Source organism: Telmatherina bonti (genome assembly GCF_933228915.1).
Source record: "Telmatherina bonti genome assembly, chromosome: 5".
Taxonomy (NCBI): Eukaryota; Metazoa; Chordata; class Actinopteri; order Atheriniformes; family Telmatherinidae; genus Telmatherina; species Telmatherina bonti.
In genome coordinates, this window is record NC_136623.1 from 35,248,052 (window position 1) to 35,271,203 (window position 23,152).

Here is a 23,152-nt window from a genome sequence, read left to right on the forward strand (position 1 = left end):
TAAAGCTCAGTTTGGACTTCAGCAAGGCGTCCTCTATGTGACTACATTGAGTTGATGCCATGTGATTGGCTGATTAGATGTTTGTGCTGATAAGCTATTGAACAGGTGAAGTCTACAGTGACTTACTGCTGTGATGTGATGAACGAACATGAACGAACTCCTGCATGTGAAGCTAAGTTAAACACAGACCAGAGAATGTAAATGATGAGCTGACCGTCTTTGTTTCTGCGTTTTACAGAATCAGTCACTGTCGTCAGGATTTACTGTAAAAGTCAAAACTGTAACGTTCTACTGAACAAAATTTGTTCAGTCATTAGAAGTAACCACAATATGCTGCAGTGAAAACTACATGACCGTCTGTTGCCACTGCGAACACTGCTTCCTAAAACAGGAATACGGGCTGAAATGCTCTGACAAAGCAGAACTTTTATCTATTTCTCCTCTTCTAACTGTAAAACAACCAAAATGACACAAAGGTGAAGTTAAGTCAGAAATAAAAAAAATGCTTCTTGGTCTAAAAATGACAACATTTGAGAAAATTCAGTTTATTTGCAAAAATAAATAGTGTAAAAGACAAGTTAAGATTCTACTGATTTATTAAATAAAGGCCTGAGTAACAAAACTTTACTGTACCAAACGTGTTTTTCTGGCTTTGTTTTCTAAGCCGGGTTGTGTGAAGTGATCCTGAAGATCTCAGTGGTCTGTCTGCTCTCCGTCTGGAGAGGCAGGGAGGGAATCTGACGGGGAAACTCAGCTCAGAGCGACTCAGACTGCCGCATGAAGCAGCATGGTTGTCCTCCGATCAGGAAACGTCTGAAGACAACTTTTTAAAGGATTTACTGGAGGAACCATGAAACTTTTGGAGTTGGTACAAGCTCATTGTAGTAGACATGTTCTGAGAAGCTGCTTCTGGAGTCGTCCTCTCAGCTTCTCAGGTGCAGGTAAGAAAACTCATAAGTACGACACACAACAGTACTTTAATAAAATCATTTTCATTTCGGCTCAGTGTTATCGTTGAGCCATCTGTCTCTAAATGGAGATGAAGTCCTCGTGACGTCCTTCAGGAGACATAAAATATCCTCAGTCACTGTGTAACCAAGTGTCTCCTGCGCCGCATCCGTCCGTTGATCAGAGCACAGATCTGTATTTACATGCAAACATGAGCCAGACTGCACATGCATTCTCAGGATACACGAACACCCGAACACGCACGGCCAGTCTGACGTGGTCACCACGACAACACACTATCTCCTCACAGAATGGAGACCTGCAGGAAAGAAACACCAGAAGCTTTAAATCATATTGTTTCCAGTGAAACGGCGCTCACACGAAGATGTTGCTGGACAGTCATGAGAAACTTTAAGTTTGGCTTGTCTGGGTGCAACATTGTGCCCTGAAAATATTTATTTACCATCAAATCTACTGGATAAAGGCTTGAAGGTAAACAGACACAACACCATGGTGGATTATTCCACATCCTCCAGGCTGGAAATGTCCAACGGCTGATAAGTTAACAGCTACATCAGCAGTCTACAAAGCCTCCACTTCCACCCAGAGATCCATGTGCATGTGTTGGTGAGTAAATCAGGGTGTAAAGATGGCTGCTCAGAGCCGGCAGACTGCGTCGCCTGCAGCAGCTCCCTGCCTGAACTGCTTCCAGCTCTGCCCCAGTCCTGCTGTGGAGAGCGTCTTCACCCTCTAAAATGTTTGATTATAAATCCTGCACCTGCTTCTCGACCTCATTGTATAGAGAGTTTGCAGGTTTTAGCATAAGTCAGCTGCCTGTCTGAAGCTGTAGATGTGTCTTTGTAAGTTTTTGTTCTTCTAACAATTTCACCAAACAAGAAAGAGGTTTGATGAAAGGCATCTTCACACAGTCATAAAGACAATGGTTTTATTTGCCGTGCGAACCTCATCTGCTGACAGAGTGTGCTGAAGACACGCGGATGGACTCATCTGCAGCCACATCCCAGACAGAGAAGGGAACGACAGCGTACGTATTTGTTTTAATGAGAGAATTAAAAATAAACAGACTGCACTGTTTTCCTGCTGGTCAAAGACTTAACTTCTGAATCCTGCTGCTGGTTCATAAAGCACTGACTGGTTTACGATGAAATCCACCCAGAAGCTTCTGGTTTGTTATTAACCGAGGTCATCGGGTCTACTTTCTGGTTCCATAGTCCGATGTAAACATGATGTTTGCATGTGGAACAAACTCCCAGAAAACTGCAGGTCTGCTAAACTCGCTGTTTTAAATCAAACTTTAAAACTTTTCTATCAAAAAACTGAAATTCATCATGCTGTAACATTTATTTCTTGCATTTTATCTTATTCTACTGTATTTCTTTTGCCCTAATTTCATTTTTTTGTCTTTTGAAACTTGTAATTAATGTTCTTTAGAATTCTTCCTGTGAATCCACAGTAAGTCTTTTAATGTTTTATGTAAAGCACTGGCAGATAAAGTGTGTTAAACTAATAACCTTTCCTTGTCAGGAGAGGCAGCGGGATAGCTGACCTAGAAGGCTGCTGACAGATGACTGCATGCATATCTGCACTGTTGTGGTTTGTAGACACGGACACAGAAAACAGAAAACAAGGTCAGACTTGGATCGCCACAATAAGCTACACAACCTTCCAAAATGACAGAAGCTGGTGCAAAAGTGTGGACAACCTGAAGCTAAAACTGTAATCTATTAGTAGTCTATCAGGAGTCTATGATCAGTCTATCAGTAGCCTACCTGTAGCCTACCTGTAGTCTATTAACAGTCTATCAGCATTACACATCTTGCCTTGAAAATATTTTCAGTTCTGGTTTCAGACTGCATCATTTAAAACCTTTTATACATTCCTGGTGAAATTTTTTTCCTGTCTTGATCTGGATCTGCATTTCGGGTCATTGTCGCCCTGAAAAGCAAAATTCCTCTTCAGCTTTCTAGCAAGATTTTTGACCAGCAGTGAATCTGAAATTGCTCATAATTCTCCTCGTTCTGACTAAAAGTCCAGTTCCAGCTGTAGAACAGCAACCCAAAGCAGCACTGTGGTGTTCCACCATGTGTGTGATGCTCCGTTGGTGATGCTAAAAGTGCTAAAAGTACTCGTCCTTCTAGATCTCAGTGCTACATTCGTCACCATTGAACACAATATTCTGCTACAGAGGCTGGAACATGTTATTGGGATTAAAGGGACCGCATTAGACTGGTTCCAGTCATATTTATCTGATAGATTTCAGTTTGTAAATGTAAATGATGAGTCTTCTTCACACACCAGGGTAAGTCATGGAGTTCCTCAGGGTTCTGTACTTGGACCAATACTTTTCACATTATACATGCTTCCTTTAGGAAACATCATCAGGCAGCATGGTATAAATTTTCATTGCTATACGGATGACACTCAGATCTACCTCTCCATGAAGTCAGATGAAACCAATCAGTTTCTTAGATTACAAAGATGTCTGACAGACATCAAGACCTGGATGACTCTGAATTTTCTCCTTTTAAACTCAGACAAGACAGAGGTCGTTATCTTCAGGCCTGAAAAACTTAGGACAAAATTATCCAGTTATGTAATTAATCTGGATGGCATCAATCTGGCCTCCAGTACCACAGTGAGAAATCTTGGAGTCATTATTGACCAGGACTTGTCTTTTAGCTCACATTTGAAGCAGGTTTCTAGAACCGCCTTCTTCCAGCTGCGTAATATTGCAAAAATTAGGAGCATCTTGTCTCAGAAGATGCAGAAAAATTAGTCCATGCCTTTATTACTTCCAGACTGGATTATTGCAATTCCTTATTTATGGGTTGTCCCAAATATGCCCTGAAAAGTCTCCAGCTGATCCAAAATGCTGCAGCGAGGGTTCTGATGAGGACTAGCAGGAGAGATCATATTTCACCAGTTTCAGCCTCTCTACACTGGCTCCCTGTTAAATCCAGGATCAAGTTTAAAATTCTTCTCCTCACATATAAAGCTCTCCATGACCAAGCTCCATTGTACATAAAAGATCTTATAGTTCCATATATTCCAAATAGAGCACTTGGCTCTCAGACTGCAGGTTTACTGGTGGTTCCCAGAGTCTCAAAGAGTCCTATGGGAGGAAGGGCCTTTAGCTATCAGGCTCCTCTCATATGGAACCGGCTCCCACCGTGTGTTCGGGAGGCAGACTCCCTCCACACCTTTAAGATGGAGCTGAAAACCTTCCTTTTTCTTATTCTTATTCTTCCTTTTCCTGATTCTTATAGTTAGGATATGAGCATCTCCTGAGTTGGAGTCTGCATGTACGGGACCCAACTGTTCAGGTTATGCTCTTTGCTCTTATAGTTATGGGTAGTCTAGCCATCCATTACTTATGTAGCAATGGAGACGTTACCTGATGCACTGAGAAGTACCTCGCTCTATTTCTCTAATATATTAATGTATAAATATATGCCAATATTGCCGTCTCTAACTTATTTTAGACCTTTTTTCCACAGGTCTTCCTGAATAAGTGCAGTTGTACATGTTGTTCTGTCTTTCCTGTCGTCTCCACCCCAACCAGTCGAGGCAGATGGCTGCCCTCCCTGAGCCGGGTTCTGCTGGTGTTATGATGTGGTGGTTTGTGTTTTTTCCTTGATTCAGGTTTCCTGTTTTATTTTGTAGATTTTCCTGTTTGGTTCCCTTGTTTGTTGTTTAGCTTTATTGATTTCCTGTTCATTGAGTTCACCTGGTCTTGTTTCAGTTCATTCCGTTCGCCTGTTTCTTGTTTGGTTCCCCAGTGTATTTATACCCCTCAGTTTCATTCCTTGGTTGCTGGATCATTTTGTTGTGCGACTTTGTTTTAGTTAGTCCCTTGAGTGCCTTTGGTTGGAATAAAACTTCTGGAATCTGCATCCCTGTTTCCCTGATCTCTGCATTTGGGTCCACACCTTCACCATCCCTCACCGCCACCCTATAACAGCTGGAGGTTTTCTTCCTGTTAAAGGGGAGTTTTTTCCTTCCCACTGTCGCCGCGTGCAGCTCAGGATGGAGGCTTTGATCGAAGTCATGACTCGATGCAATCAGTTGGTTTCTATTATAGGATATGTATGAATTGGCTTAAACTGATGTGTATGTAAAGTGCCCTGAGACAACGTTGTTGTGAAGCGGCGCTATACAAATAAAGCTGTATTGAATTAAAATGCCAAAAATCTCAAGTGATCAGAACACATTTACCCACATGGTTCTGGAAGACATTTGTTTGCACATTGTTTGGATATTTTCTTTGTCAGAAAAGGCTTCTGCCTTCAACACCGCCCCAGACTCCTGACTCATAGAGAATATGGGAAAGTCCTGCGGCTCCTGCTGTTGGTCTCCTGGATGCCTCCCTGACCAGTTTCTGTCTTTTCATCAGTTATCAGGGGGTGTCCAGGTCTTTGCAGCTTCACTATCATTCCATATCAGGCAGCTGTAGCTCAGGAGGAGGAGCCGGCGTTTTTTAACTGGAAGGTCAGGAGATCGACTCTAAACTTCCTCCTGGCTACATGCCGACGTGTCATTGGACAAGACACTAAACCCCTGTTTTCCCCTGATGTACCTGTCGGGGGATGAGTGTGTATGAATGGCTGAATGTGCCATGTAGTGTAAAGCACAGTATCTATTTACTTCATTCACTTTGGATGAAGTCTTCACTGTTTTGCGGTATATCCAGCCATGTGGGAAATCTTTGCTCCGTTCTCCTGGCTGACAACTTTAAACAATGAGATAAATGTCATGTTTTGGAAGCTCCCTGTGAGTCTTGGCTTCTGCTGCAGCTGGAAACTGAAAAACAGTCTGGAAAATCTGGAGGACAGCTAGTTTTCCCCTGACAGCTTTGCTGAACTGTTGATGTTATAGGTCACATTAAAGGTGGGAAATGTTTGGAAATGATTTATAACGGTCTCATGTTTTAATATCCCAAAAGCCTCCACTGTGCACCTGTGTACCCCCACCATCTCACCTGAGACAGGTGGCGAAGGCTCTGCGAGCGTTGCGGTGCAGGAAGTGTATGGGGAAGCCTTTAAAGGTGTGTCCATCTGGCACAGCTCTCCTCACTGCGTCCTGGAACTCCTCGTTGCCGCAAGACACGCCAGTACAACGCTCCATTTCATAAGCCGACAGCGCGGAGGAAAGCAGGTAGGACAGGTGGTCGTCCCACACTGTTGCCAGATCCAAGTCCTGAAGAAGAAACCCCTTAAAGCTCATTTCCCTTCATGCTTTATAGACATCAGGGTTTACTCATATTTTGTACTAAATATTTGGGATATTTCAAAGTTCTTTAAAGTAAAAAGTAAATAATTATAGGTGGACAGACATGAAATGTTTTCACTGGAAAACGAGTTAAGTTTAAAGTCAGGCATGAGCGGCTCCTTTTGTCTTTTACCTTCCTGTACTCAGAGACCAAGTAGCGCATCTCCAGCTCCAGCTGGTTGCTGGCTGCAGCAGGATCCAGAGACGGGGCGCAGAGCGGCGGCAGAGGGGGCAGTGAGGTGGTGGCGCCGGGTGCACAGACAGACCTCAGAGCCTCTTCGCTCATGGCTTTCCAGCGCGACTGGTTCTGAAGGGAAAGGATGGAGAAAAGCTGTTTCAAACCAACAGGAAGGATGGGAACTTGGGCTGAATAAAACTGTTCCAGACTCAGATTTCCTCCCAACAAACGGGCTCGTCACCCAGCGGCTCTCTGCTGCAGGCTCCCTTTGCCCTCCGACTGGCTGAAAACAGGTCTGTTTATATCTGCTGCAGCGGTTTTCATTAAAAACTGCATTTACAGTTTTACACATGGATCTGCATCTTCATTTCTCCTCAGTCAACACAACACTGAATACTGTTGTTGAATCATCGATACTGACATAAGTTTATGTAATAATCTGGATTTTATTGATGAGTTCAATCGTAGCAGTTTTCACACATCTGTCAGATTTCTTTCATTCCATAGAGGGGTGTGAAACTGCAGTCCTGGAGTGCCGGTATCCAGCTGGTTAGTGTTGCTTCCCTGCTCCAACACACCTGATTCAACTCAAATGTATCCAGCAGCTTCTTGTCAGCCGGTTCATTCATTTCAGAGGGGCGTGTTGGAGCATGGAGACAACATAAACCTGTAAGTCAACCAGTCTGATGCCTTAACAACAGTCTCATGTCGGAGATTCATGGATCGTTTCTGTCTGGACTTCACTGATAAGGCCAGAAAATCTGTTGCTGTTTGGGGCACGCTGTCTCCAAAAGCCCAAATGTAGAGGTAGCGAGCGACGCAGCACGCTGCACTACAACACTCCCTCTCTTTGGGTCACTGGATGATCTGTTCAGACTGCAAGTTTAAAGCAGACTGGAGCTCCCTTCCTCGGTTTGCACCAGAGGTCCGTTGTGCATTTGCACGACTCCAAACAAGCTCTATTGTCCACAGAAGCAGGTCAGATTCAAAACGAAGCAAACTGTGTTGTATGAATGCATACAAATATATTTCATACGGCATACATTTCATATTTCAAACGGAAAATACAATGATAATATTTCAGCCCAGTAAAATGTCTAACTTTGAAAAAAATAATTTGATCTAAAGTTTATAATGCAGTTCTTGGATTAACTAAACAAGTGGAACGCATCTGGAGCTTTATAGCAAGAATTGGCGATTATTTATCCCGCCGTTGGGGACGTCTGTTCCCCTTCTGGAGGCTGGATAATTTCATGATGGCAGACTGTCATGGTGCGCCTGCTGGCTTACCCGTTAATTGGAGAAACAAATCTAAAATATTTCGTTTTATGTGAATGTGTCGGGCTTCTAACGGAGGTCATAATACACCAAAGATAACGCACATATAAATACAGAAATCAACTTTGCTCACTTAACAACAAAAAATCTTACAGAATGTATTTGTTGCAATGTTGCAAATAAGGTTCAAAGTTTTCATTCATTCACAAGACATTGCGCTGTTTTCACTCTTCTCATTTGCAGAAAGACCCTTTTTCCCCAGACTGCAGGGAAACTGGGTCTGGTTTAATCATGTGAAAGTTTTCCTTTCATAAAGTTCACCTGGGAAACTGGTCATCGCGCCTGTCTGAGATATTTATCAATGATCCGAGCAGTTAAGAGAAACAAGACGAGCTGAATCAAACACAGAAAACCAAAACTCAAATGTTTTATCAATAGAAATCCTGCTTGCAGCATCATGTGTTTTATAAAGGAGTCTTTATATCTGTGTGCAGAAACTGTTGAAATGGTCTACAGCAGTGTTTCCCAGTCCTGGACCTCCTGCAACCCCCTGCCCTGCATGTCAGAGGCAACTAGCGGTGTAAGCACACATCGACCGACATCAATGTATCGGTCATGTGGTCGACATCGATCCAACGTGCAAATATTGTTCAGAAATCGCTACAATATAATTTATCAGAAGCACCTTTATTTTGAAAATGGCTGCTTTTTAAAACCCCCCAATCACAGTTCCAATTTATTACTAGTCTGTCTTCATTATTCCAGCAAGTTTTTATTCATTTTAATTTAAATTAATTCAAACATCTGGGCTCAGGAATAAAAACACACTAAATGATCTTCTGCTTGCTTTTTATCATTGTGATATAAATGTTAAATTACCTGTGACATCATTTCATATCGATCGGTGGATCGTAAACTGATAGTAAATCAGATCGTGACTGAGTCTGACATATGGACAAATACCGAATCATGACATCATGTCGTGTTGTCATCAAACTGCTGATTTACACTTTTACAGGTGAGCCTACTTTAACACACCTGAATGACATAAAGGCTCTTTAACAGGCTGCACAGTTCATTTATCTGAATCAGGTTTGTTGGAGCAGGAACACGTGACACATGCAGAGCATTGGTCTGCAGTGCATGTGACTCTGGTCTGCTTGCTGCAGCCATGAAGTCATTTCATGTTCTACGCTGCGGCTGTCTGGATGCGAGTCATTCAGGGGCGATCTGTGAATTACAGACCTCATGACCCACCAGCACAACTTCTCATCCTGGGAACTCACAGCCTGCTTGCTGTTCTACAAAGTTATGTCCAGTCAGACGAGCAAGTGAAGCTGCAGTGCAACTTTATTTATAACACACTTTAACAACAACAAAGTCGAGCAAAGTTCCACAACGAGCCGAGTTAAAACTATATAGAATAAATAACATAAAGGAGGATATTAACATAAAAGTTAGCATTAGCTCCTGCTCTTCTGGCTCACTTTATAAGTTTTAATTCATTAGCAGCAACAGACACACACAGACACACACATGTGCTGCTGAGCAAGTGTGTCCTCATAGATGTCCTCATTAAACAGTAAAGCTATGTGTGTGTCTGTTCTTTCACAACAATTGATTGCCTGCACACGAGGCATTTAGAGCACATTGTACCCTCTATTTATAGCTCAAGTGGGACTTTGCAAATTCTTACTGACAGAAAATAAGTGGCACTGCAGTGTTTTCACCGAAGCTAAGAGGAATTATCTCAGTCTGGTCGGATTTTATTTCTGTGACACTTTCCACAGTAAAACAGCTTCATAAACAGAATAACAGAGCGTGAAATATAAATGAAAGGAATTAGAGTGACGGCGAGGCCGAGCTGCGCGGGGAAACTACGAGGAGTGTTCTGCTCCAACCTGGAAGTCAAAGACGCAGAGCTCCACGGCATCAGAGGGCTGGCAGTTGGCCAGGAAGGAGAGGTGGTTGAAGACGCAGCCCACCGTGCGGTACGGGGAGGAGGCTTTGGGTTGAGGGGCCAGGGGAGGGGCATCGGGATCAATGGCTCTGTGCAGATATCTGATCACATTTATTAAAAAAAAGAATAATAATAAAAATAGACTCATTTTAACATTGAAAAACATTATAATGCACAACAGACATAAACAATTTTAGGACTTTTTAGTGATTCAACACGTTAAACGTCATGTTGGGGGGGGGGTTCTGAAAATCTATCTCGCTTGTGGTTCTGTGGCTGAAAATCGTGAACAAAATCCTGGGATGTCCTGGTGAAGAAGGCTTTTAGCAGCTACGACTGCGTTGTATTTGTGGAGGTAAATCTCCAATCCCCAAATAAAATCCTGATGTGTTTCACACGCTGCAGCTGGATCCAACACGCAGCGGCAAATCAAGAGAGAAACCCGACCTGTGTGCTGTTAGAGTCTCCCAAAAAGTGATGGTCCCATCAGAACCACGGGTCAGAACCCAGGCGTGCGGCACCCCCTTGGCTTTGGTCCCCACGCAGACGTACGCATCCAGGCCGAAGCCGAGCAGGAGGCTGCAGAGCAGAGTAGCGTGGTCCTCACAGTCTCCCTGAGGAGGACAAACAAAACTGGATCAGTTTGAAAGAAGAAAAAATCTGAATTCATGTTTATTTTAGTTTAACAAGTTTTATTTTAAGTGTCATTTCTGGTTTTAAGCGTCTCTGGAGCAGCAACGTTTTGGCAGATTGTTTTAATCAAGGTGTAAATCCTCCAAATAAAGAGCCTGTTAGCATGCTGACGTCCCAGAAGAGCATGACATGTAGTTATAACCTCGGAAAGTTTGGAATCTGACCTCTGAACGTGGGTTTTTCTCTTAAATTATCCAGTTTCCAACAGATCAACAACTCATTTTGATGCTTTGTTTTCTCTGGAAGCTCTGTAGAGTCTACTGGAAAAAACATGAGAACTATCATTTCTCTCCGATAACAACTTCATTTCTTTCTGAAATTAAAAACTTTATACAGAAAATATTCGCCTGAAATTCAGAAATGTGACCATAAAAGATATTGCCAGCACATTTTATTCTCAAAACACATCATTTTTATTGAGATATTCAGTTACTCAAAGACTAATGACTTATTCTGTAACAGTGACTCGATACATTAAAACTACTTTTAGAAATAACAAACCAAGAAATGATGTGAAAAACATTCTCAGGGTTTATTTGGTCCTTTAATACAAAATAAATAGATTAAAAACAAATTGCATAAAATTACTTGCATATATGTATTGGTTATGAGCCCTGTCTCCAGTGTGTGTGTGTGTGTGTGTGTGTGTTGTCTTCTAGGCTCCGATGTCGTTCATCATATATCTTTCGGCGTCCATCCCGCGTTTGAAGGCAGATTGTTAACTCATACTGAGTGGTAGCTGTTTTCCTGAGATTTTTAGCTTGTTTTCCATCCTAATGTGTGTGTTGTCTCCCTGGATCTTGTCTGATCATTTTCTTCTCCAACTTTTTGGAACCAGTCTGCATCCACCACCTGACCTCCATCCACCTGACTGCCTGCTCGTAAACTGGACCACTTGCTTCTCTTTAATAAAGTGTGTATTGATCTAGATTCCCATCTGCTCTTTGGCTCCATAACATTGCATTGTGACAGCACCGTTTCCACCTGTTTATCAGGTGGTTAACACAAACATCTAATCAGCCAATCACATGGCAGCAACTCAACACATTTCCTCATGTGGGCACGGTGAAGACGACTTGTTGAAGTCCAAACTGAGCATCAGATTGAAAAAAAAGAGGATTTAAGTGACTCTGAACATAGCATGTTGTTGGTCTAAGAATATCAGAAACTGCTGATCTACTGGGATTTTCACACACAACCATCATCTGGTTGATGTCAGAGGAGACTGGACAGACTGGTTGGAGATGATGGAAAGACAACAGGAAGTCCAGTCAGCACTGGTTCCGATCAGGATCTGCAGAAAATCATGTCTGAACACACAACACGTCCAGCCTGGAAGTGGATACTGAGGCTACAATCCACACAGGCTCATCAAACTGGAAGCAAATCATCTCCAGCTGCTCTGTCCACCATGACGATGAGTTCACTGTCCTCCAACGGCCTCCACAGTCACCAGATCTCAGTCCAGCAGAGCAGCTTTGGGACGTGGTGGAACGGGAGATTCTCATCATGATGCTTCATGTCAACATGGAGCAAAATCTCTGAGGAATGTTTCCAACACCTTGTTGACTCTATCACACCAAGAATGGAGGCAGTTCTGGAGGTGAAGAGGGTTCAGTCCAGAACCAGCAAGGTGGACTCAATCTTGGCTTCCTGATTTCCAGTTTAAATGTCTCTTTAACGTCTAAAACCATCAATAAATATTGATTTGTTGGGAATCAAATGTTGATCTGTGGCCTATGTATTGAGACAAATTAATCACTTATGTTGTGTGTGTGTGTATGTGTGTGTGTGTGTGTGTGTGTATGTGTGTGTGTGAGACAGCTGGTTTGAACAGAATAGATGATACTTTCACAGCAGATCTGTATAATTCATCATGTTTCTACACCAATCTGTGACAGGAGAAGAGAAACCCTAAAACATCCTGTTCCTGCTGCAGCGTTAGCCGTGGCTGGAACATCCCAACATGCCAGAGACAAGTCAGCTGGCGGGTAACAAGCTCTGTAGTCAACAAATTCTCCATGACAGTAAAACTTTAAAGGTAAAAAGGCCCGGACTGAGCGAGGCGCTGCTGCTGCTTGCTGGGAAGAGCTACGAGCTAGTCAGAATGATAGATGTTCCCCAGAAGTGCTAATATGGATGGTAGCATAAGAACAGGCTGAGGACTGATGAGGGTAAATTAATTTTCTCTGGAATGAAACTCATAAATCACAGCTGACAGGGGGCGCTTTGTGAGAGTCTGCCAGCCACTCGCAGCAGACAGGCTCTGAACATTTATCCGGTGGTGGTCTGGGAAATTCCCACTATCAGGTCCAGAGATGAAAATGCAGTCGGTCAAGTCTGTACAAATCGTCCTTCCTCAGAAATAACACAATGTGAAATGAAGTAAGCGTAAAGGGAGTTGAGCTGCGTTTTAGTTTTCACTTCCTCACATGTGGAAGAAACTTGTGTTTTCAGGGCAGCATGCAGAAACCTGTAGCTTATTTAGGTTTTCCATGCAGACACAGATCATTCACCTCTGTGTTGGTCCTCTAACATTCAAAATATCACATATTTACTTAAAGACAACAACTGAAAACATCATCTAAACCTTGTCTGAGAAGAATCCAGTGAAGACAAACGGATCCTCCACATTGTTGACCTCTGCAATAAAAACTCCTTTTCCATCGCAGGAGCGTTTCTCATTTACCTGGAACACCTCAGCACCTTTCTGACAGCATTACCCAGGTAAAGACCTTTCCCTCACCCCAAACGTACCCGGAAAATAAAACAAACACCTGGAATGCCTAAAATCTGACTGGTGGAACACAGTTGCAGCGTTCTGCACGTCCGCTTTCCGTACGATTTAAAGGTGCAGTGTGTAAGACTTACTGACATCTAGTGGTAAAGATGGAAACAGAAATTTTTTAAAGCATGGTGTGAATCATAGACTGTATATAAAAGATGGACAGAGTGTCTGTGACGTCACCCGTTGGTTTCTGAAGAGCTGAAGTTAAGCTCATTGGGCAGTTCCCACCGTCGCCATCTAGGCAGCATCACGTCTCTCCCGGACAATACGAAAACAGGTAAAGAGGTGGAGCTGAGAGGGGGGCTGAGAGTGTGGGGCTGGATGATGGACATCTATCAAACTCAGACCTGCCTGTAGCTAAGAGCTAGCTGAGCTAACCTGGAGCTAACAGGAAAGAACGAGAGGAATGCTGTTCTACATTCTGTCGTCTTGCAGCAGGTACCTGTCAATCAAAAGGACACACCCCTAATTAAGCTGAATTTGAAGGTGAAACTGGGTATAAACTGGTAGGTCATAAAAAAAAAGGTAAACCTGACCTGGTAAACCTAAAACTGTTTGTTGTTCCAGGCTGTAAACATGTTTATTTCTGCTGTAAACATGTTTATTTCTGCTGTAAACATGTTTATTTCTGCTATAAATATGTTTATTTCTGCTGTAAACAGGTTTATTTCTGCTATAAACATGTTTATTTCTGCTGTAAATATGTTTATTTCTGCTGTGAACATGTTTATTCCTGCTGTAAACAGGTTTATTTCTGCTGTAATCATTTTTATTTCTGCTGTGAACATGTTTATTCCTGCTGTAAACAGGTTTATTTCTGCTGTAATCATTTTTATTTCTGCTGTTAATAAGTTTATTTCTGCTGTAATCATGTTTATTTCTGCTGTAATCATGTTTATTTCTGCTGTAAACAAGTTTATTTCTGCTGTAAACATGTTTATTTCTGCTGTAAACAAGTTTATTTCTGCTGTAAACAAGTTTATTTCTGCTGTGAAGTTGGTCTTTTTAACGAAGGACTCTGGGAATTTGCTCTGTTTTGGAGCCCCTAGTGGACGAGGGGCAAACTGCAGTTTTTGGCACTTCCACACAGACTTTACTTTTGACCGATGGAGGTTGTCGCTTGGTGTGAATGGATGGTGGCTGTCAGGAGCTGAAATTTTAACAGATATGAACCGTTTTCATCTGCGAGTGCATGAAGTGTCCTCAGGCACGGTGATTACTGCCCTGCAGGTAAATACTTCTAACAACTACGTCTTCCTCTATGTGCCTTACACAGAGCGTATCATATTCCAAACGGCGCTCTACAACCTATCAAACAAGCCCAGAGGATTCTCACTTCACACAGAGCTGTTTGAGCATTCAGAGACACAGCAGTAGGAATGGTGGCGGTTGTATGTAAGTAGATATAACCGGCTCATTGTCATCGAGTAAAAACATTCCAGTAACTTTAGTAAAGTGATTAGATACCAACAGAAACAGCTTTCATCAATAATCTAAAACGTTCCTGTTGTCAGCCTTTGATTTTGTCACACGCTGCTCCTTTAAACCAGTTTATTTTACAGCTTAACTTTGTGTTTTATTCAGTAGAAAAATGAAGGTAAAAAAAAGCGTGGAGAAGTGGGCGGATGATGAAGTCAAGTCTCCTTTGTGTATTTGGACGACATTCAGAGCAACTTCAGTCTGCAACTTGAAAGCATGTAGAGAATAGCTGACAAGCTGGTGGAGCTGAACGTATGACACACACATAAAACAGGAAGAGTTAAAGGAACTGAAACACGATCAAAAGATGATGAAAAAGACAGTAATGAAGTGAGTCCTACTGTCATACCAACAACGGTACCAGCAATACATTTTCTAGAATTTTTGGAGGAAATAAAACTTTGCAGATTCCCAGGAATGACTTCTCTCTGAAATAATCAAATTCCTGGAAATATTGGTGGAAAACCCCAGAAGCACTGAAAATATGAAGATTCTTCTTTTCATTTAGCTTTGAGTGGGGGCTGTACCGTGGTGTGATAGTTATTACCGCCACCTCAGCACGGAGGCTCCTGGTTGGACCGCGAGCTCGAGCCTTTCTGAGTGGCGTTAGCGTGTTCTGCCCGTGCGTGCGTGGCTTTTCTCTGGATTCTCCAGCTTCCTCCCACAGTCCAAAGACAGCTTCATTGTTATGAGCGGTAGTTTGTTCTCTTTCCAGGCCCTGTGATGGACTGATGGCAACCTGTCCAGCGTGTCTCCTGTCTCTCACATAGGAGCAGCTGTGATATGCAGGCACAGAAAGTGGATTGATGTCGCCTCAGAGTGGACTGCCATTCTGGTTAATCAATAGATAAATGTGATTTCCAAACCAATTTAATAAGAAAATAGCCGTCTCTGTGGCTGGCATGGAGCTGGACTCTCTGGTGACAGTGGCAGAGTGGGAACAATGCCAGCCTCCCTCTGCACACTGTCATCAGCAACCAGAGGAGCCTGTCAGTGGTACACTGCTCTTTCCTGAGTGTAGAACTAAGAGGCTTAAAGACTTCTTGTCCTTCAAGCCATTTAAAGCCTATAAAACATGTTTATTGTGCATATATCATGTCACACAATACACAAAACAACTTATAAACAAAATATTCCATGGAAACAATCATTATCTCTGTTGTGTCTGCAGGCAACTTACCTTCCCTCTGCACAGGAAAGCCATTAATGTACACCACTGCTCCTGCTTGCTGCCTCCCCCCCCCACCACCGGCGCCTTCTCGTGGGCCAGCAGGCTCACAAAGCGGGCCGCCTGTCGGGGGCTCTCCAGGAGACGGCCGGCCCGGAGGACGTGCACGTAGGAACAGACAGGCCTGTTGATGCCGTTCTCATCCTGCAGAGTGTACCCAGAGGTAAAGAAGCGGTGCTGCACACTAACGCCACACACTCCCCTAACAGCCGCAGTTACTGACATACCTGTGCAAAGATCTTCACCAGTTTGGACTGGTGAGACGGTCGGATCTCCAGGAACTCTCTCCACCACTGTTTGGCATAGACCAAGAAGAGCCTCTCCTTCTCTGCTGTCCTCTGTCTCTCTAAGGCTTGCTGATGGGGACATGAGAGTCAAACACAGAGCTTTGAGGCTCTTTCCAGAGTATGACTGATTCTTAACAGCTGTACTGGAAGTATTCTGTAATATTTCACTATTCGTTCACAACAGTTAAGCTGATTTACAATAAACCACAGGATGAGTGGAGAAAAAAACATGACGGAAGAGGCTTCCTTAGAGATCCAGGAGATTCTTTAATTCACATTTTTTGGGCATAAAAAGAAGGACTGATATAAACGGTGATGCCAACCTGTGTGCTGATGATGTCGGTACTCAGAGTCTCTGGGAGAGGAGGATAGAGCTCCAGACTGACTGTCACAACACCAGCTGGGACTTTGCATTCGCTTCCTGTTGACACACAAAACTGCTCCAGAAGCTGCTTCCACATTCAGATGAGAACATTACCCAAAACTATGAGCAGTTTATATCAGCATGTATCGTTTTAGCATTTTCTGCACCAGTAATTAAAGATTTCTCGGCCTTTATGAAGAAAATATTCCACTGTTTTACTCCTTTAAACTTCCAGTTTCATTCTGAACCACAGGTCTCCGTCCAGCAGGCAGTTAAAAACCAGGTATGGTGACATAAAAGTGGATGTGAAATGTGCTAATCTAACCGTCTACGTCACATGTCTCAGCGACGTTCAACACGGGCCGTAACTGTTTACCCCGCCTGTTTTTATTAGTGAAGTGACCAGCAGTGTCGCCATGGAAACGGTTTATATTCTCTACAAAACAAAGAAGCTCCAACGCTTCCCGTCTCACCTCTGATCTGCTGGTACTGTGGACACTTCTTTAAACCAGGAGGTGATTCTCCAGTAGAGAATGATACATGTACACATGAAAGTGGAAGTATCAGAATGGGAAAGTATTCACTTCATGTTCCTTTTTAGAAGAACAGAGATGTATTACTTGCTGGCCAACGTGAGCCACAGATAGGGTTACAGATAGGTGTTTTGACTGAACTACTAATGAGGCATGTTTTGGGGTGAGGGAGTGACAAGCTCATCAAAACGCCCGCTTGCCAGGCGAGCCTTTCTCCCAGTTTGCCCAGTTACCTTTGAGCCCGATGCTGCCACTTAATGATGTGAACAAGAGAGAGAGTGGGAGGCTGTGGGGTGAAATGTCAGTCTGCTTGCAGTTTAATGAGCTTGTTGTGGGATGCAGGAGAGGCGAGCGTGGAGAAAAAGAGCAACAGGAGATTTGGGCAGGGTCCTCCACCTCGCCTCTCCCTCTGAGCCATGACATCAGCCTAATGAATACATCAACATGCATAAACATGTATAAAATATCATATTTAGAATCTAATCTCATCATAAACTGTAGTTTTCTTCATCCTGAACCCTGTAAAGGCTGGCCCGTGTCTGGATGGTTTCTGCTGGGTGCATCAGACAGCTGGGATTCGCAGCTGCACTGCGAGCTGGTGGCAGGAGTCGAGCCTTTAATACCAAGCTGGATTAAAGTGCCTGAAAGAACTGAGGAGGAAAGTGATTTCTAATGGGACAAATGATGATGCCTTAAAAAGTGGGATTATTCCAAGTCTTTGATCTCTGCATGGTTCTTGGAGCAATTACTGCTGATTATGTGGCGTGAAGACGTAACATGAATAGTAGTAAAACAATGCTGAAGTGGAACAGGGAGGAGGGAAGTGCTCATTTATGGATTCCTTCTGTTGTGTTTTAGCTTCATTGTCCTGGACGTGATGGAGACTTAAATATGTGTTGTTGTTTTTTTTAAATTGCAAAAACTCATGTTTTTATTAGGAGCCTTCCTGAGTGAAGTGACCAGCAGTGTCGCCATGGAAACGGTTTATATTCTCTATAAAACAAAGAAGCTCCAACGCTTCCCGTCTCACCTCTGATCTGCTGGTACTGTGGACACTTCTTTAAACCAGGAGGTGATTCTCCAGTAGAGAATGATACATGTACACATGAAAGTGGAAGTATCAGAATGGGAAAGTATTCACTTCATGTTCCTTTTTAGAAGAACAGAGATGTATTACTTGCTGGCCAACGTGAGCCACAGCTTCTATCGGCTGAGAACGCTTTCAGACCACATCCTGAATACAACCTCTGGATGTCCACTCTGCACTTTATTAGATCCGCTTTGCTACTTCCAGGTACCAGTACCCTTTCCATCTGAGCCGACTTCATCCTTGGTGTCACAGATCCAACAAGGTGGAAACGTTCCTCAGAGATGTTGCTCCATGTTGACATGAAGCATCACACAGTTGCTGCACATCATGATGAGAACCTCCCGTTCCACCACGTCCCAAAGCTGCTCTGCTGGATGTAGATCTGGTGACTGTGGAGGCCGTTGGAGGACAGTGAACTCATCGTCATGGTGGAGATGATGTGAGCTTCATGGTGCATCATCCTGCTGGAAGTTTCCATCAGAAGATGCTACACTGTGCTCAGAAAGGGATGGACATGGTCAGCAGCAGGACTCAGGTAGGCTGTGCTGGTGAAACCATGTCATGATGGTACTGAGGAGAGCAAATATCTCTCACACTGCTGCCAGCAGTAGCATGAAGCATTGATCCGAGACAGGACGAATACTTGTTTTCATGATGTTTTTACCTAATTGGAGCTAAAATGGAGACTCATCTGATCTCCACACACAGAGAGCAGCTATGACATGCCATCATGTAAATCACACAGATAAAATCACATAACTTAGTTTTTTCATCAAAATTGTCTCAACGTTCCCATCCACACTGCAGCCTCGATATGTTCTTGACCCATTTTAAAAGGCTCTCACATGAGAAGGTAAACGTAGCAAACATTCCCTCTTCTTAAAGAGACAGATCCCTAGATATAACTCCAAGAAAGGACTGAGTCAGCACACCTGTGCATCCAGCATTACCTGCAAGCAGTTACGCTCTTTTTCCTTCTTCTGACCCTGCAGCCAACAGTGTGGACACATCTATGTGATGTGGTATCACTGTCAATCGTAAAATGGTTCCTTCTACTTGTAGATGAGGAACATTGCTTCATGTGTTCTCTGTACTCGACATCGCTCTGGAGAAACTTCCAGCTGCGAGAAAGGCACGAAGGGAAGAATACTGCAGGAAAAATCCACAAGGAAATGCAGAAATTCTCTGCTGTTCATGTGTGTAGATAACTTATAAAATATCAGCTGAGTCCACATTCCATCCACATTTTGTTATTTCATCACACAGGGGAATATTCAAAGCATTATGTTGACATTAATTAAAGCCAAAAAAGCCAACTTATTTGTGTTTGTCCATCTTCATGCTCTACAATTGTGTAGCTGTAACATCACAAACGGCTCATAGAGCGTGCCAAGAATATGCAAATTACAGCTCTCCCTGCACCACTTCTCAGCAGCTTGACAACTCCTCCCCACTGCTCAGTGCATTTCACTCTGAGGTCACACTTCAACGCCTTCATTCTGACCAGATACAGACTGCATACCAGGATATCTGCGTGTGCTTTCAATTAGCATCCTGTCAGGAATCAGAGGTGTGATAAAATCATGAGGGCTCAGTTCAGACCAGCATGTTTCACTGTCGTCATTCCTTTCACACACACAGTTACTCAGCAAATCACAAATGTAACCTACATTTTATTAACAATATTATATGTTTATGTGTTGTTGTTTTTTTATTTTTATGGTATTGCAATTTTTTCTCATTGTAGCTGAGATTTTTTCCCTTTCTTTTTTTGCCGGGGAACCCAGGATGAGTCGTAGCCATTAGATGTGCAGCTAATGTGGATCCTAATAAAGCGATGCAACAACAGAACAACCTGCGAGCAAATCTCATCAAATATTAGGGGTGGGAAAATCAAATCGAATATCAGGATTTTTTTGCTTCACAATTTTAAAATTTATTCTTTTGTTAAAAAATCAAATTTTTTAAAAAATAAATAAAAATAATCTATTATAAAATTTTTGTCATTTTTATAGTTTTTATTGATCTTTTTACTCGTCTTCTTGGGCATTTTAGCAGCAGAATGATGGTCTGGCTACTGGGTTGTTTTTTTCTAATTGAAATCAAGGAAAATGACGAGAAAAAAAAACAAACTTTTGTACTTTTTTTTGTTGTTTTTAGTCGACAAAAATCCGGAAAATCGAGGAATTGTGAAAATCGCAGTTTAAATAGAATCAAATCGGGACAAAAGCATATCGTCAACTAAATATTGTCTTTAGGATGAGAACTCCTCTTGCAGGTTGTATTTCTGGGGCTTGGGAGAAGAGACACGGGTTTCTGTTTGTGGTAAAGCTTATGTCTACATTTTAGCCGTATTTAGCCATGTTTGGGTTGATTATAGGAGTGACATCATTAAAGCAGCTGAAATTGTTGTAGCTCACCGACTCCCATCAACTCCACAGCAAAGCAGGTTTTGCCACTTGATGAGCTGAGGATCGTCCTCCAGTCCAGGAAGTGGGACGAGACCAGGGTTGTCTCACTGGATGTGTCCGTCTTAATAAGCACCAAGTGTACCGGGTCACATAAGGACAACATGGTGGTTGCATCTGCCATTTTACTGCCATCTCCTGCAATAACCAGAAACATTTGAAAGATTATTTGACAAGAACAGAAATATATATTGTGTATTTGATGCAACAACCGTTTGTGTCTGAGACCAGCAGTAGTGGTTTACTTTTCGATATGTCATCCTTATAGATCTCCAGGAGGAAGCCCTCCTTCAGGTCGGGCTCACAGGCACACGGTACTGGTTTAGAGCGAAACCTCTGGTTGCGGAAGTGGAGGTAGAGTGTAAACGTAGAACACACCTGACCAGGTAGAGGCTCTGGCTCCTGGAGGTGCTCAAGAAATGCCTTACCTCCAAGGACTTGGAGATAGAGATAGCGCCTTGATGGATCCATATTGGCTTAGAGAGAAAATGGGAAAAATAAGAGAATATCCAAGAATGGAGTTCATTATTGTTTCAGTTCATGTGATTTTGTATGAAATGCTTCTTACATTTCTTTGGCTGAATAATATCTTTGTCACCATGAGGAGTGGGCTTGGGAGAAGATCCTGACTGTGCATCTCTGGTTGTTTCCTAAACAAGCAAAAAAACAAAAAAAGTAAAGAAAATGTCTTAGTCTTATTTAATAGATTTAAAATATAAAAAACTAAGAGTAAAAATGTTAGTTAATGTTATTAATGCTCATGTTTTTTCCACATTTTCAATGTTTTTAAGTCAGTTTTAAATGTGCTGAACTACAGTTTATAAAGTCAGAAACTGTCAGAAACTCTGGCGAAACCTGGCCGAAGTGGAGGTCTTTCATCACTTCATCTATGATGCCCCTGCGCTGCAGAGCCCGAAGGAGATCTGCTTCAGACAGAGGCCCGGGTGCTGAACTCTGGTCATCCCTTACAGTCTCAGCCAACACCTCGCGGATTTTTCCATGGATATCCATCTGACAAACAGAAAAAAAAACTTTATTTCCAGCGCAATGATCTTTGTAACAACATATGTTGAGATGAACTGCATCCTTAAAAAACTACTACAACACTTTAATTTCCCTTGATGGTCAATAAAGTATGTGTCATTTAATTTTATTTGATCTTATGTAATGATTTCATCCCATGACAAACTTGCTTCTACAGAAACCACATAAAACCATGACAGAGATCCACTTTGCTGGGGTTTTAAACGAGTCTATTCTCTTGGTTATTGGTGGTACATCTCAGATGCTTGCTAACAATTGAAGCAAGACCACATTGGAAAAAGAAAAGAAAACAATCGAGGGGAGTATCGTGAAGAAATCTGCCTTAATTTAAACTAAAAATAAAGCATCTTAGTTCGCTGCTGATGTGATCAAATGTACTCAATCTGATTTGTTTATAGTTAATATACAGCTAAATGGATATCCCTTTAAGCGCTCATATTTAATCATATTATGAACAAAAATGTCTGCAATAAGATAACACATTACTTGAAATCAGCAACAGCTGAATCATGATGTTTGTTTACCTTCAGCAGGTGATTTTGTATGATTTGCTTCAACTCGGAAGCTTTCTGTGGAGGGAGAGACATTACAGCTTTGCTCAGTTAAATGCCAAAACCGACACGTAGATTATCAAAACTGTACTGTTTACGACAACAAATAGCTACGTTTTTTCTTTTAGAGCTATAGTTAAGACTTTTGTGCATTTGTCGCCTGCAGAGCAACCAGTTTTCTTGTGTTTACGATTCGCATTTTCCAGTTTAAACTTTGGCGAGAAAGCAAGCGAGAATCGTTCTCTGTCGATGCCTGAGGAAAATAAAAGTAACGTTTAAAAAATCTTTCACTCCAAGGGTTGACTTACATTATCAAAGCTAAGTACACAAATAATATGGACATTTATTTTGATAAAAGAGCGTCTATTTTTTATTTTGTGTTTGTTATAGAAAAGAAATTGAAATTTTATTCAGGGATCCTATCAGTTGCCCTACTACGATTACCTTCAGCGACAGAGCGGAAATAGGACCCTTATAGAAATGTGTAGTTTTTTTCTTCTCCCCCCCCCCCCCCCCCCCATTTTTTTTTTATTTATTTTTTTTTTTGTAAAGAAAACCATTTTCAGGAGCAGGAGCGTGTACGGAAGCAAAGAAAAAGAAAATCATTAGAGGATGCTGAACTATACAGACATATACACACACACACAAATATTATTAATAATAATTTTTTAGGGATTAAGTTGCAAAATATACATTGTAAATAACTTGACAAGTTGTATAGCGTATTTACTTTTTCTTTTCTTTTCTTTCTTTCTTTTTTTTTAAAATTATTATTATTTGTAGTTTAAAACACTTTCAACGGTTCTGTGTTATTTAGCTCTCGGCACATTTCGTGACATTTTACATTTATTTTTTTCATCTTCTTAAATTTTCTTTTCACATGTTAAAAAATACACATAAAATTGAGTAAATAATAGTCAGCTCGAGTGAGTTTAAATACTTAAATAAACGAAAACAGACAAATTAAAAACAAA

General features: G+C 42.1%; 1 protein-coding gene across 1 annotated transcript; it reads right to left on the reverse strand.

The window, feature by feature from the left end:
• Nucleotides 1–876: 876 nt before the first annotated feature.
• On the reverse strand, nt 877–22,227 carry cep76 (centrosomal protein 76). The gene is made up of 13 exons (XM_079240016.1): nt 22,152–22,227; nt 21,439–21,594; nt 21,152–21,233; nt 20,829–21,059; nt 20,536–20,721; nt 16,452–16,549; nt 16,069–16,197; nt 15,794–15,985; nt 10,101–10,267; nt 9,595–9,754; nt 6,371–6,544; nt 5,948–6,165; nt 877–1,267 (listed from the first exon to the last, which is right to left on the reverse strand). The coding sequence occupies exons 1-13, from the start codon at nt 22,212–22,214 to the stop codon at nt 1,129–1,131; spliced, it is 1,995 nt and encodes a 664-aa protein (XP_079096142.1). The 5' UTR covers nt 22,215–22,227; the 3' UTR covers nt 877–1,128.
• Nucleotides 22,228–23,152: the final 925 nt, after the last annotated feature.